The 12,594-nt window shown below is 50.3% G+C and overlaps 1 protein-coding gene across 4 annotated transcripts in view; it reads right to left on the minus strand.

Annotated features, from left to right (window-relative positions):
- Window positions 1-389: 389 nt before the first annotated feature.
- The window catches only part of SSH1 (slingshot protein phosphatase 1), a 75,973-nt gene continuing 63,768 nt past the window's right edge, over window positions 390-12,594 (minus strand). For 3 of the 4 annotated variants that reach the window (XM_015152718.3, XM_015152717.3, XM_001096246.5), the window contains 2 exons: window positions 10,102-10,648; window positions 390-6,891 (listed from right to left, as the gene is read on the minus strand). In XM_015152718.3, the coding sequence (XP_015008204.3) occupies window positions 5,635-6,891; window positions 10,102-10,648 (1,804 nt within the window). In that variant the 3' untranslated portion in view covers window positions 390-5,634. Of the gene's footprint in view, window positions 6,892-9,742; window positions 10,649-12,594 lie in introns of those variants that run through there. The other variant, XM_077954854.1, reaches the window with a different exon arrangement.

Raw genomic sequence — 12,594 nt, forward strand, 5'->3', positions numbered from 1 at the left:
GCTGGGGGGAGCAGGTTAGATGTTCTCTAGTGCATACCTCTGGCTTTACTTTTTCTACTTGTATGGGAAGAGAACCCACCCAAAGTCCAAACCCTTTCCTGGTGGATAACTTTTTTTTTTTGGTACACAAAGGACCACCCACAAGTGGGCCTGCTCTTGCTTACTGACAAAACTAGAAAGAAAACAGACTAGTCCTGGGAGGAGCTAACATTTCTTCCCGTGCTCCTTTCTTTGGTGTAACTTGTCCAGGTTTTCTAGCAAATAACTTAGCACATAATAGATGCTCAATAAAGACTGTCCATGTCAATGACGACGATGATGATGTATCAGACTGTCTTGGCAAGGGTTGAGGAAGCAGTTTCCTTTTTTATAAACTCAGTCATCAGGAATTTATAAAGAAAAAGTTTATTTTCATCACAAGAAGCACACACACTATATACAATACACACCAACAGAAGTAAAAAAAAAGTGCATTCTGCATCTTCTACTGCAAATTCACAGTACAAAAGATACTGCCTTTAAATATATTATTAAAAAAACAAGAAAAACAATATAATAAAAATAATCATCAATATCGTAACGCAATTCACGGGAACCCACTGGCAGCTTCTGGAAAACCAAACAACTCCTGGTGTGGAGCTCCTGATTGGGGGAGGGACGGGGATTGGTCTGTACCTACATTTTGTTGCAAAAGAGCTCAGGACACTAACAGAGAGGAAAACAAGGGTGGCCTAGGTGGTAATAAAATGTCTATGAAAGAAAAGTATGATTGTGTGACTGGGGAATGGGCAGGTGCTGGACTCTGGTGCAGAGGCCGCCTGGCCTGCATTACCCCACAGCTGGATAGCAGACCAAGCTACGTTCTTTCATTGGCTCCTATGGGACGCAGCGTCGGCCAATGCCTGCCTGGCCTGCAGGAACTACCAGTGTTGTTTCTAGCAAGGCTCCTTGGAATAGATAGGAACACACAACGTAAAACTGCATAGCAGAATAAACACGTATGGAGTAGGACAAGCTCACATCCCAATACCGACCACTACTGACAAGATCAAGTATCCAATCACAACAGATGAGAGTTGAACAGTTTTGCATAAATACATAGTATTTGTAAACTATTATTAAGGCACTCAATTGGAAAACAATAATTACAGTGTAGGAAAAGAGGGAGGAAGCAGCTATCTTCTCATGCAGCAAGGCCGACAGGAAGGACAGTGGGGGACTGGTGATCTGCTTGTCGGGACTCCTGTCTGAGACAGTGACTGAAGCCAGGGCCCCAGCACCTATGGCCAAACAAGAAGATGGCAGTCTCTCCAGAACCACCCAGGGCGGCTCTGGTCACAGTTTCATTCCAGATCATTAAGGTGATTTGCTCTGTGGCTCAGGTGACGTAATGTGTCTGGATGCACATGATCATTTGACTTGGTTTCTATACTCAAATATACAGATGCAGAGTGAACTCACACACACAGGCATTCCATTGCAGAGCAGACAATGACAAAACAAGTGGCTGGGGACAGGGGTCATTCAACGACCTTCGTTTGGCCTGCAGTGTCTGCAGGAATCTGGGTAGTGGCACCAAGATGAGTGAGCCTGCTCCGTGCTAGCCAGGTGTCACCAAGTTTCTGATCTACCCAGCTCTTGCCAGAGGTGAAGGGGGTCCCCTCGCTGAGTTGGTGTTTAGAGGAGCCCTGCTAGGTGGCCAGCCAATGAGGAGAGTTTTGGGCACAATGTATTCTGGCACCAACAATTTCCCACCAATGAAAGGCAACTCCCTCTCCAGATGTCTCAGGCGAGGGGACTTAATAGGATCTTGACTCAATTATGTCGCATGTGTTCCCGCTAGGGAGACAAGGTCCCCACGAGAGTGGTGGGGAAATTCAACAACTTTCTAAAATGGACTGCCCTGAGATAAGAGTGTGTTAGTCCAGGGCCGTGCTGAGGGTCTGTTCTGTTCAAGCTCAGCTCCATACTGCTGCATCCTCTGGACTTCTCCAGGGGAAAGGGCTTTAGATTACCGGAATGCTCTTTAGCTGAAGAGGGCAGGGTGGAGCAGAATGGGCTTGGACAGTACAGCTGTCTGTGTGCACCCGGTGAGCAATCTGTATGCTTAAGCAACAGGGTGCCAAGGAGAAGGGCTTGCCACCCAGCAGAGAGCTATTCAACGGCCCAGAGGTTGGCTGGGGTCCCTGTGCGGAGAGCAAGCAAGCAGGGAATGTAAAGAGAAACAAACTTTGTTCTTAGGAAATACGTGCAACCAGGGACCTTGCTAGAAGACGCGGAAGTAGCCATAAGAAAAAGAAATGGAAATCGTCATTATCAATTAACCATCCGAGAGCAGCCTGGTCCTCCTCTTCCCGTGACCACTATCCCCCTTATACTTAACAAGACTTAAAGAGAAGACCTTCCTGTACCAATGCAAGGTGAAGATGTAGAAAAGTTCAGTCTAACTTTTGGCATGCCACATGAATTAATGTGAGACAGAAAATAAGATTCAGCTGTTTATACAGAGTATCAAGCTGATTTAGAAATGTTCCTTTTGTCCCAATTCAACAAATGCATTCAATGAAAATGATAGTCATAAAAAATCAGTGCCTTGCACAGCACAGACCCCTGCCGCCTCCACCTGCCTCTTTCCTGTGATACTTATGTTTGGAATTTCCCCCATCAGCTAAGGTTGCATACAAAGCAAGGGCCAAGATATGGCATATTTTACAGTGCGGACAGTATGAATTTGTCTTTGCCCAGGTGCCCCAAAGCCTGACGGAATGCTCATCTTGTTCATACAGCATTTTATTTTTTTGAGACGGAGTTTCACTCCCAGTTTCACTGCACCCAGGCTGGAGTGCAGTGGCGCGATCTCGGCTCATTGCAACCTTCGCTACCCAGGTTCAAGCAATTCTCCTGCCTCAGCGTCTTAAGTAGCTAGGATTACAGGCACGCGATACCACACCCAGCTAAGTTCTGTATTTTTAGTAGAGACGGGGTCTCACCATGTTGGCCAGGCTGGTCTAGAACTCCTGACCTCAGATGATCTGCCCGCCTCAGCCTCCCAAAGTGCTGGGATTACAGGCGTGAGCCACCACACTCAGCCGCATCATACAGCATTTTAAATAGCCACGTGCCATCTGTTTACATGCAACTGATCTGGGTTCCAAAAAAAAAAAATCTTTATCCTTTTCTCCAGGCCAGAGTATTAAGCATCAAGTCAAGAATGCTTCACTTTGCTCTGAGGACGGGATCAGTGCTCTTGTCTGGATATTGACATGCTAGCTGTGCTTCAGAAAATGAATAGGTAAGTTTGCCAGAAGCCAAAGACCAACTTGTATTCTCCCGATTCCACACCCCACCCCCCAACTCTTTAGATAAGAAAAATTATGGCTTTCAAAATTAAAGTTTTCAAAAATATATCATTCTCATACATAGACGTGGTTAAAAAACCAACAAAAGCCTGTCATCACTAAATTTAAAAGGTTATTTTGACACAAAAATTGATCTACCACATGAAATTTGATTTGGCAAAAACATACTGAACTTGGTATTTTTTGAGGCTATGCTTTTGTTGGCTGAGGGAGAGGGGGACCAACCCACAGGGTTTCAGGAATAAGTGGATAATCACCTTTTAAGGTGATTTTAATTGACACTAGTGGGAAAACAGCTTCCTATAAAGTAATGTATGTATTTTTAAAAATCACTCCAAGTCCCGGAGAGAGGATTTTTGCAAAAATTCTGCCCACTAGGTGAAATACGGACTCGCCTTGTTCCCGTGGACCCGGCCTGGGGTGCTTTCTACAACAGCTTTGGGGAGCACGGTTCTGACCAATGTAAGATGATGGCTCACTCACCCACTTTCAGAATCAGCTGGCCCTTGAAGGCTTTCTGGTTTCACTGAGTCAATCTGGTGGACCCAGCTGAGGGCAAGATGGAATTGTGGAAGAGCTTCAGACAACTGTGTTCCCCTGCCTTCTCCCACGTACGCACCTACTCCATCCTGCACAGGTGAGGCTAGTGCGGGGCTGGAAAAGCTTGTGGTCGGGAGGAGGGAAGGATCTGGCCGTAGGTGTCAGAGAGGCAGAGGGCTTCAAATTTACCCAGTTTCTTCCTACAGGGCCATGGGCAGCCCTGTGTGGCAAATCAAACCAGGTAAAGGGCCTGACCGTAAGTATCTCAGGCTTTGTGGGCCACGTGAATTCTGTCACATATTCTTTGCTTTTTTTACAACTCCTTAAAAAGGTAAAAGCCATTGCTAGAGCCAGGGAGGTTGATGCTGCAGCGAGTCATGATTGCACTACAGTACTCCAGCCTGGGAGACAGAGCCAAGCCCTGTCTCAAAGGAAAAAGGAAAAACCATTCCTAGCTCACGGGGCCATATGCCACAGCTTGCTGACCCCTGAATTCAACCTTTCTGCCCTTCGACAAGCTGCCTCGCCCTCTTGAAATGTTTTGATATCCAGCTTGCTGACACCTTTGATTCAAGCCTGGCGCAGTGGGACTAGCTGAGCTCACCTGAGTCTTAAAGGGGCCGCCCACAGAGCCAGGCAGCGACTACAGATCCCTCTTTTACTCCATCACCACTGCTGGGAAGAGCTGGAGGGAAACAGGAAGCAGTAATCTCACCGCAGGAAGGGGCAACCGTAAACATCCGGGAAGCGTCCCGACAGTCCCGTTCCTTTCGGGGAAGCTGCTGAAATCTCCTTTCCCTTCCCTAGATGGGCCCTAGTGGACCTGAGCAATCTGGGCTCCCAGCAGGACGATGTGTCTCAGAACCACCACCTGAGCCAGACACTTGAGCAATTTCAAACCTAAACACAACCATGTGGTTCAGCAGCAGAGGCTCAACAATGCGGGTGGGTCCTTCCCCTCCAGATTTAAACTTCAGCATTAGCGACAACTCAGTACAACCCATATATTTTCCCCCACCAGACCCCTGTGCTTGTCAAACACGTAACAACACAACCAGGACAGAGAGCCTGCACCGCCCTTTGGGCACAGAGTCAGCTCAACAGCGTGGGGCCACCCATCTGATGACTTTACCCAGCAGCGCTTGGGGCTGTCAGGTTAAAAGTCTTGACACGTCTGGGGTCCCAACCGAAAAACAAAATGAAAAGTTTTTTTTGGAAAAACGCTTTCAGACAGAGCATTATTCCCTGGAACAAGTCTCGGTCATTCTTGTGTTTTAAAAATAAAAAGCACAGCGAGAACAGAGGTAGGACTTAACATTGCCATCGAGAGTTTTCTGCGAGGTCCAGAATGAGCTAGAACGTGTGCGGCGGTGAGGCTGCCACCACCAGGACTCTTCTTTTGCAGGCTGCAAAGGGAACAGTCTGGACGTGTGCGCCTATGTGTGCACGTTCTTCCTAAAACACGGTTCTTCTTGAAGACACGGTGGGAGTGGAGTTTTGTGTCTCCTGGCCGGCAGCTCCTGGTTCTTCCAGACCACACGACTGATAGCTCTCCTTTTTGTGCTGCATGTTGGTTAGTTTCTTCTCCTCTCTATGGCAAGAGTAGGGGAAAAGTTAGGATGACTTCAATCGTTTAAGGGAAATCAAGATGTAAGGGGTTGATCAAAATCCACAGTGAAACTGAGGGAGGGATCATATGAAAATATCTGCCCGGCCTGACGCAGCAAAAGGCGGGTCAACTTTTGCTCATCCACGAAGGGCTCTTTAAGTTTTCTGGGGTGGGTTTCCCTGATGATTTGGAGGTTGCTGCTGGGTCCCTCGGGGTTGCCTGGGGCTCATGCAAGAAGGAAGATTCGCTCAACGTGGCGTCCTGGGAGTCAGCGCCGGTGGAGGGGTCAGCCTCACTGGACAGGTCTTCCGTGGAGAAGTTGAGACTCCCGAGCTTGGCAAGGGAGTGTGAGCGCTTCAGTGGAGAAGAGACAGTGAGGCCTGCCAGCCGGAGCCGGGTCTCAATCTCCTGCGTCCGCTGCTTCACCAGCCCAGGCTTCCCACGGACGCTGTGGATGCTATCGCTGCTGGAGCTCCGGGTCAGGTTGGAGCTCATGGAAGAGGAGGTGGGGGTGTAGCAGATGGTCTTCAGAAAGTCTTTTGAGAAACTACTGGTGTGGTCCAGGCGGTAGAGGAAAGGAGGGGGGCTCTTCAGTGAGCCTCCTTCCAACGAAGCGGGGGCGGCCTCTGATTTCTCATCACTCCCAGCCTGGCCAGGCATAACCAGGGGGCCCAGCTCGTGGAGCGCGGCTAGATCCTGGCTCTCCTCGGGGATGCTGGCCTCCAGCCTGCCGGCAGGGCCGTCCCTGGAGGGAGGTGCTGGGTCTGTAGGCACGCTCTTCAGCCGCTCCAGTTCTTTGGTGTGCTTGCGGACCAAGCCCGCCTTCTGCAGCTGAATGATGGACTCCTGGTGCTGCATCAGGTAGCTGTTGGTTGTCGGCTTCTCAGATTCATTACTGAACAGAAGCCTCAGGTCCTTGGCTGGCTTTGTATCTTTCTTGGGTGGCGATTCTTCCTTTGTTACCACTTCTGTGCTGGGAGGGTTCTTATCACAGTGAGAATTCTTCAAAAGGAGGGACTTTGGCAGGACTTTTGGGGTCTCTCTGGAAGGTTCCAAAAGGCTGGTTGGTGGTTCTAGGACAGCTCCAGCCCCAGGGCCACTGGTGTCTGGCCTCCTGGAGCCTGCTGGTGGTAGGAACGGGGGAGGTTCAGTTGGGCCGGAGGCTGGCTTCTCCGGAACACGGGACCTGTTGGCCATGTGGGCCACAGGGGAGGACGTGATGTGGGGCAGGAAGGCTGGCTGGGTGCAGATGGCGGGAGCACTGAGGTCCTCACATCGCTCCCTGGAGGCCTCAGGAGCCCCACTGGCTGTAGGGTACACGCAGTCGGCACAGGATTTATAGGAAGGCTTCACTTTGTTAAGGATCCCAAATATAGCATCATGCTACAAGGAAGGGACAAGAACATGGTGAGATGGGGCAGTCATGAGCAAAGACCAAAAACATGAGGGAGGGCAGGGAAAGGCATGCGAGGCAGGGCTGGGGGCCAGGCCTGGAGGAGCAGCTCTCATTTCACTTAGTACCGACAGCCAGACCTCCCGGAGCCCACTTGATTGTGGATAACCACCGTGCCTGGCCTGAGGTGGGTTTTATACGCCAACAGAAAACAAGTTTAGGCCAGGTGCGGTGGCCCACGCCTGTAACCCAGCACTCTGGGAGGCCGAGGCAGGCGGATCACGAAGATGGGAGAGCAAGACCACCTGGCTAACATGGTGAAACCCCGTCTCTACTAAAATTACAAAAAATTAGCTGGGCGTGGTGGCGGGTGCCTGTAGTCCCAGCTACTTGGGAGGCTGAGGCAGGAGAATGGTGTGAACCCAGGAGGCAGAGCTCGCAGTGAGCGAGATCGCGCCACTGCACTCAGCCTGGGCGACAGAACAAGACTCCATTTCAAAAAAAAAAAAAAAAAAAAACAGTTTACATTGTTTCCTAAGGAAAACCCCCTGCCTTCTGGTCAGTGAGGATCTAAGTGAACGTCACACACGCCTCTATGTCCCCACCCTTCACTTCCTCACAGGCCAGTTGATAGGTACCCAGTGGTCCTGGGAATGGACTAGAAAGCTGTGTGAAGAGTCCCAGGGGAGAGAGGGACAAGTTCAGAGTCTCCACGGGGGGAAGGCTGCCCAGAGGAACTGACACTTCAGCTGAGGCTTCTGGGACAAGCAGGTGTTGACCAGCCAGAGACAGCAGCATGCAGGCCCAGAAGCAAAGCGGGAGGAAGGAGAAGGGCACCCCGCACCCCACCCCACCTGCACAGGACTGTAGGCTGGAGGGCAGGACAAGGCAGGGGGCAACAGGGCTCTGTCTCTCTCTTTCAAATAGATAGAGATAGGGCCCTACTATGTTGCCCAGGCTGGTCTCGAACTCCTGGGCTCAAGTGATCCTTCTGCCTCGGCCTCCCAAAGTGCTAGGATTATAGGCATGAGCCAGCACAACCCACCAGCTCTCTCTCTCAACACTTCCTGATGTCCTTGCCCCATCCTCGGAGCCACTGTGATCCCAGGGTCCCAGCTTCCCCTCTCACCCCACCAGCCTGCCTATAGACCACAGTCAGAGGGGGCTCATCACCCGCCTGCTTAAAGCCCCCGCCATGGCTTCCGGGGTTTTCTTTTCTTTTTTTTAAATGGAGTTTCACTCTTGTTGCCAAGGGTGGAGTGCAATTGTGTGATCTCAGCTCACTGCAACCTCTGCCTCCCGGGTTCAAGCGATTCTCCTGTCTCAGCCTCCTGAGTAGTTGGAATTACAGGCATGCACCCCCATGTCCAGCTAATTTTGTATTTTTAGTAGAGACGGGGTTCCACCATGTTGGTCAGGCTGCTCTTGAACTCCTGACCACAGATGACCTCAGATGATCTGCCCACCTTGGCCTCCCAAAGTGCTGGGATTATAGGCGTGAGCCACCATGCCTGGCCCAGGGTTTTATCTCATCTGTCTTTATGGGTATTTGCTTTGTAGGGAAGTGAGGGAAATCCATAATTAGTATTTGATTTGGAACATTTTATGGAGGTCAACAGATGCAACTGCCCAGTTTTGTTTGCATTATAACATGCTGTTAATAATAAACTGGCTGTATACTTGAATGCATCTGTCAGGACCCCAAGTGCCCCAACTTGAGAACCACGGCTGTCCTGTGAGACGGGCAGGTGAAGCCAGAGGGAACGAAGTCAGCGGCAGGGCAAGGGTGGAAGCAGAGACCAGGCTGCACGGCCACCCTTCCCCTGAACCAGCCTTGGCTCCTGCATCACTTCCCCCATGAAGGAGGATAAAGTTTGGCTGGAATTAACAAATTTCTCAGTAAGCACCAGGTTGAAGCTCAAACCTTGTGGCAGATAATCCACTAAAAATGGCAACTCCAAGAGACTAATGGAGTTAAGTATTAGAGTCTAAGTTGGAAGGTTGGATACTTGATAATGTCGGGAAATTACTATCTTTTTTTTTTTTTTTTTTGAGATGGAGTATCACTCTGTCGCCCAGGCTGGAGTGCAGTGGCACGACCTCGGCTCACTGCAACCTCTGCCTCCTGGATTCGAGCAACTCTCGTGCCTCAGCCTCCTGAGTAGCTGGGATCACAGGCACGCACCACCACACCCAGCTAATTTTTGTATTTTCAGTAGAGACAGGGTTTCACCATGTTGGCCAGGATAGTCTCAATCTCCTGACCTCCTGATTCGCTTGCCTTAGCCTCCCAAAGTGCTGGGATTACAGATGTGAGCTACCGCATCTGGCCCTATCAGTTTTTTTAAAGGTGACAATGGTATTGTGGCTATGTTAACATACTGCGGCATTTATGAATAAAATAATGTATCTGAGGCCAAGCGTGGTACTCAAACCTGTAATTCCAGCACTTTGGGAGGCCAAGGTGGGCAGATGGCTTGAGGTCAGGCTGGGCAACAGTGAGACCTCATCTCTACAAAAAAATAGAAAAAATTAACCGGGTGTGGTAGCATGTGCCTGTGGTCCCAGCTACTCAGGAGGTGGAGGTGGGAGGATCACTTGGGCCTGGTAGGTGAAGGCTGCAGTGAACCATGATCATGCCACTGTATTCCAGCATGGGCAACAGAGTGAGAACTTGTCTACAGTATGTATCTATCTGTATCTATAGTATATACCTATAATATATTTATTTTTAGATATAGGTATCTATATCTACATCTGGGATTGGCTCCAGAATCGTCCAGGGTGTGGGGAAGTGGGTAGGCGTGAGATGAAAAAGCATAGTCACGTATCGCTAAAGGCTGAAGTTGGCTGATAAATTATATGTTTTAATTTTACATATGCAAAAAGAAATTGAGCTGGAAGCCCCGCCCAGGGTATGGATAAGGTATATGGGTGAAGATGGCGTGCAGAGATATGCATTATTCCTAAGAGATTCCCAATTCGCTATACGCATTACGTACCCACAGGCAGAATCACCGTCTGAAAGAACCCTCAGGTCCCTGGAGATGGGAGCTGGGGGCCCAGCAGAGGCAATAGAAAAAAATCAGCTGGGTGTGGTGGCGCGTGCCTGTAGTCCCTGCTACAGAGGCTGCGGTAGGCCAATCAGAGTGGGATGGAAGGGACAAGGTGTGCCACCCTGCAGGCCGGGCCCTGCCTACCTCCGTGCCGTCGGGACAGCTCCTCTTGCTGTTATTGTTGTTTAGGTTCTCCGAGTTGAGCAGGTTTTGATCAAGTTGGGTTGGAAGCCGCCCCCAACTCCCTGCTCCCAGGCCCTCCTCCCTGTCCATCTCCTCCACCTGCGGCAAGGAGCCACTCTGGCCTTTGGGACTCCCAAACTCTAGTTTCTTCTTCACATCCTTCTCACAGAGTCCGGACCCCTGCTGGGGCTGTCTGGCTGGCCTGTGCACCTCTGCAGGTAGAGCAGCTTCCTCCAACAGAGCCTCCCTCTCCGGATCCTGCAGGTGGACCAAGCTGCCAGTTTCATCCTCGGGGGAAGGCAGAAGCGGGTCTGAGAGTCTCCGGAAACAGCAGGGGAGGGGGGGCCCTAAGCCAGGCTGGGTGGCATCATCCAAGCAGGGCAGCTGGCCTTCCAGGGTGCCATCTGGGGTCTCTGGCAAGAAGTCGCCGGGTCCCGCAGGGTCATCCACAGGCTGCTGGAGGTTGCTGTCTGTCTGCTGACGCCACAGCTTGTTGTGCCGCTGTTTGCTGCGGGGAGAGAGGATGGAGGAAGGTGAGGGGAGGAGGATGGTGCCTAGGGGTGCTGGGAGGAGTGTGCGGTGAGCCCGTGAGGGGCTGCCCAAGGTCGGGGCGCCAGGGACGATCCATGGCTCATTCAGGTAAAGCCTCTCTCTATTCATTTGTTCCCAAGAAACACAAGGATGAGAAACAACACTGGGATCTTAAGTTGTCCAGGCTCGCACAGGAAGCCTGATGTGACTTTCTGCCCCGATGACAACGGGGAAGGAACGCGGGGGCGTCTAGACTTCAATCTGTGTATCTGTGTTTAGTGCTGCCTCATTTTACGAACTTCGTCACGTCAGTTACACTCCATCTCTCATTTCTCTGTCAAATAAGAATAACAACGCTCTCCTAACTATATTGTAGGAATATGAAGAGAATCAAAGCAGAGTATGTACAGATCTATACACGATGATACCACTATACACACGCATAATGCACTGGAACACATTTGGGAAGATCTCGGAAAACTACAAAGTATTTGTGTAGGTCAGTTTTTAAACAATTTCTTCTACTATGATGACATTGTTTTTATAATCCTTTTTTTTTTGAGATGAGAGTCTCACTCTGTGGCCCAGGCAGGAGTGCAGTGGTGTGATTATGGCTCACTGCAGCCTCAAACTCCTGGGCTCAAGCGATCCTCCCGCTTCACCCTCCCAAGTAGCTGGGGCTACAGGCATGTGACACTATCCTTGGCTAATTAAAAAAAATTTTTTTTTTTTTTTTTTTTTTTTTTTTGTAGAGACAGGGTCTTGCTGTGTTACCCAGGCTGGTCTTGTACTCCTGGTCTCAAGCGATCCTCCCTCAGCCTCCCAAAGTGTTGGGATTACAGGTGTGAGCCACTGCACCAAGCCCTATAATAAAAATGTAAGGCATAAAAAAAGAAGTTTACAGTGAAATAAGGTAACTAAGTCACCCTTAAGGACCTTAAAGTAATACCAATACAGGCTTGCAAGGGTTAAAAAGAGAGAGGTAAATGTAAGAGCACACTGTGAGAGCGCCATTCACCCTCTCTGCTCAGTGTGCACATTCCAGCCAGCAGCTATTCAAGGACACCGCCAAGCTGCTGTGAACCCAGCCTGGAGTGCTCAGCTTAGGCTGCAAAGGGCACTGAGTGCCTGGCAGGCTCGGGGAGAGGACAGTGAGATGCTCACTCTTCCTCCTCCTCCTCCTCCTCTGGGCCTTGCCTGGGGATCTGTCCAGCCCTTCTGACAGTGAAGGAGTCCACAGTTGGCCGGCGCTGTTCTTTGGACCCTGTTTAACCCTGCCAGGGCACTCCTGCATTCTCAAACTTGGCCAAGAAGCTGGTGGACTTCGCCTGTGGCTTCCTTCCAACACCGGCCTGATATCACCCAGGGAGGTTTGCTTCTCATACAGACTGACTAGAAAGGGAACCAGGAGAAAGTGACGCCCAGGTTCTGGGCTTCCGACCTTAGAGCCTGGGGTACTGGAATCAAAGCGAGGACCTCCCCACCACCCCGTGTGGGCAACAGAACCGCAGCGCTTTTTGTACACAGCACCCTGACTCAGGCCGAGTGAGGGGCCGTGGTGTACCTCTCCCTCCTGCTGCCCACTGGCTGTGTGATGGGGGACAGGTCAGCCTCTCAGTGTCAGCTCATTATCCCTGCCCTGATCCTCGTAAAAGGGGGATAACCTGTAGAGAACTTTTTAGGGTGGGAGTTCAGAGACTTTAAAATAAGCTCCATTTATTATTTACCACAAGCCAGATCTGGAAGTATCTGTAAAGGTAAACTTGTTTAGCACTGCAAAAGGAAAATAAATCTTGGGACCCTAAACTCACTAAGCCAAAGGGAAAAGTCAAGCTGGGAAGTGGGTCACACAAATCTGCCTCCCATTTTGGTTCCTAAATAAGATGGCTACGAAGATGAAAAGCTACACACCTCCCTCATATC

The sequence above is a fragment of the Macaca mulatta genome, chromosome 11 (genome assembly GCF_049350105.2).
Source record: "Macaca mulatta isolate MMU2019108-1 chromosome 11, T2T-MMU8v2.0, whole genome shotgun sequence".
NCBI lineage: Eukaryota > Metazoa > Chordata > Mammalia > Primates > Cercopithecidae > Macaca > Macaca mulatta.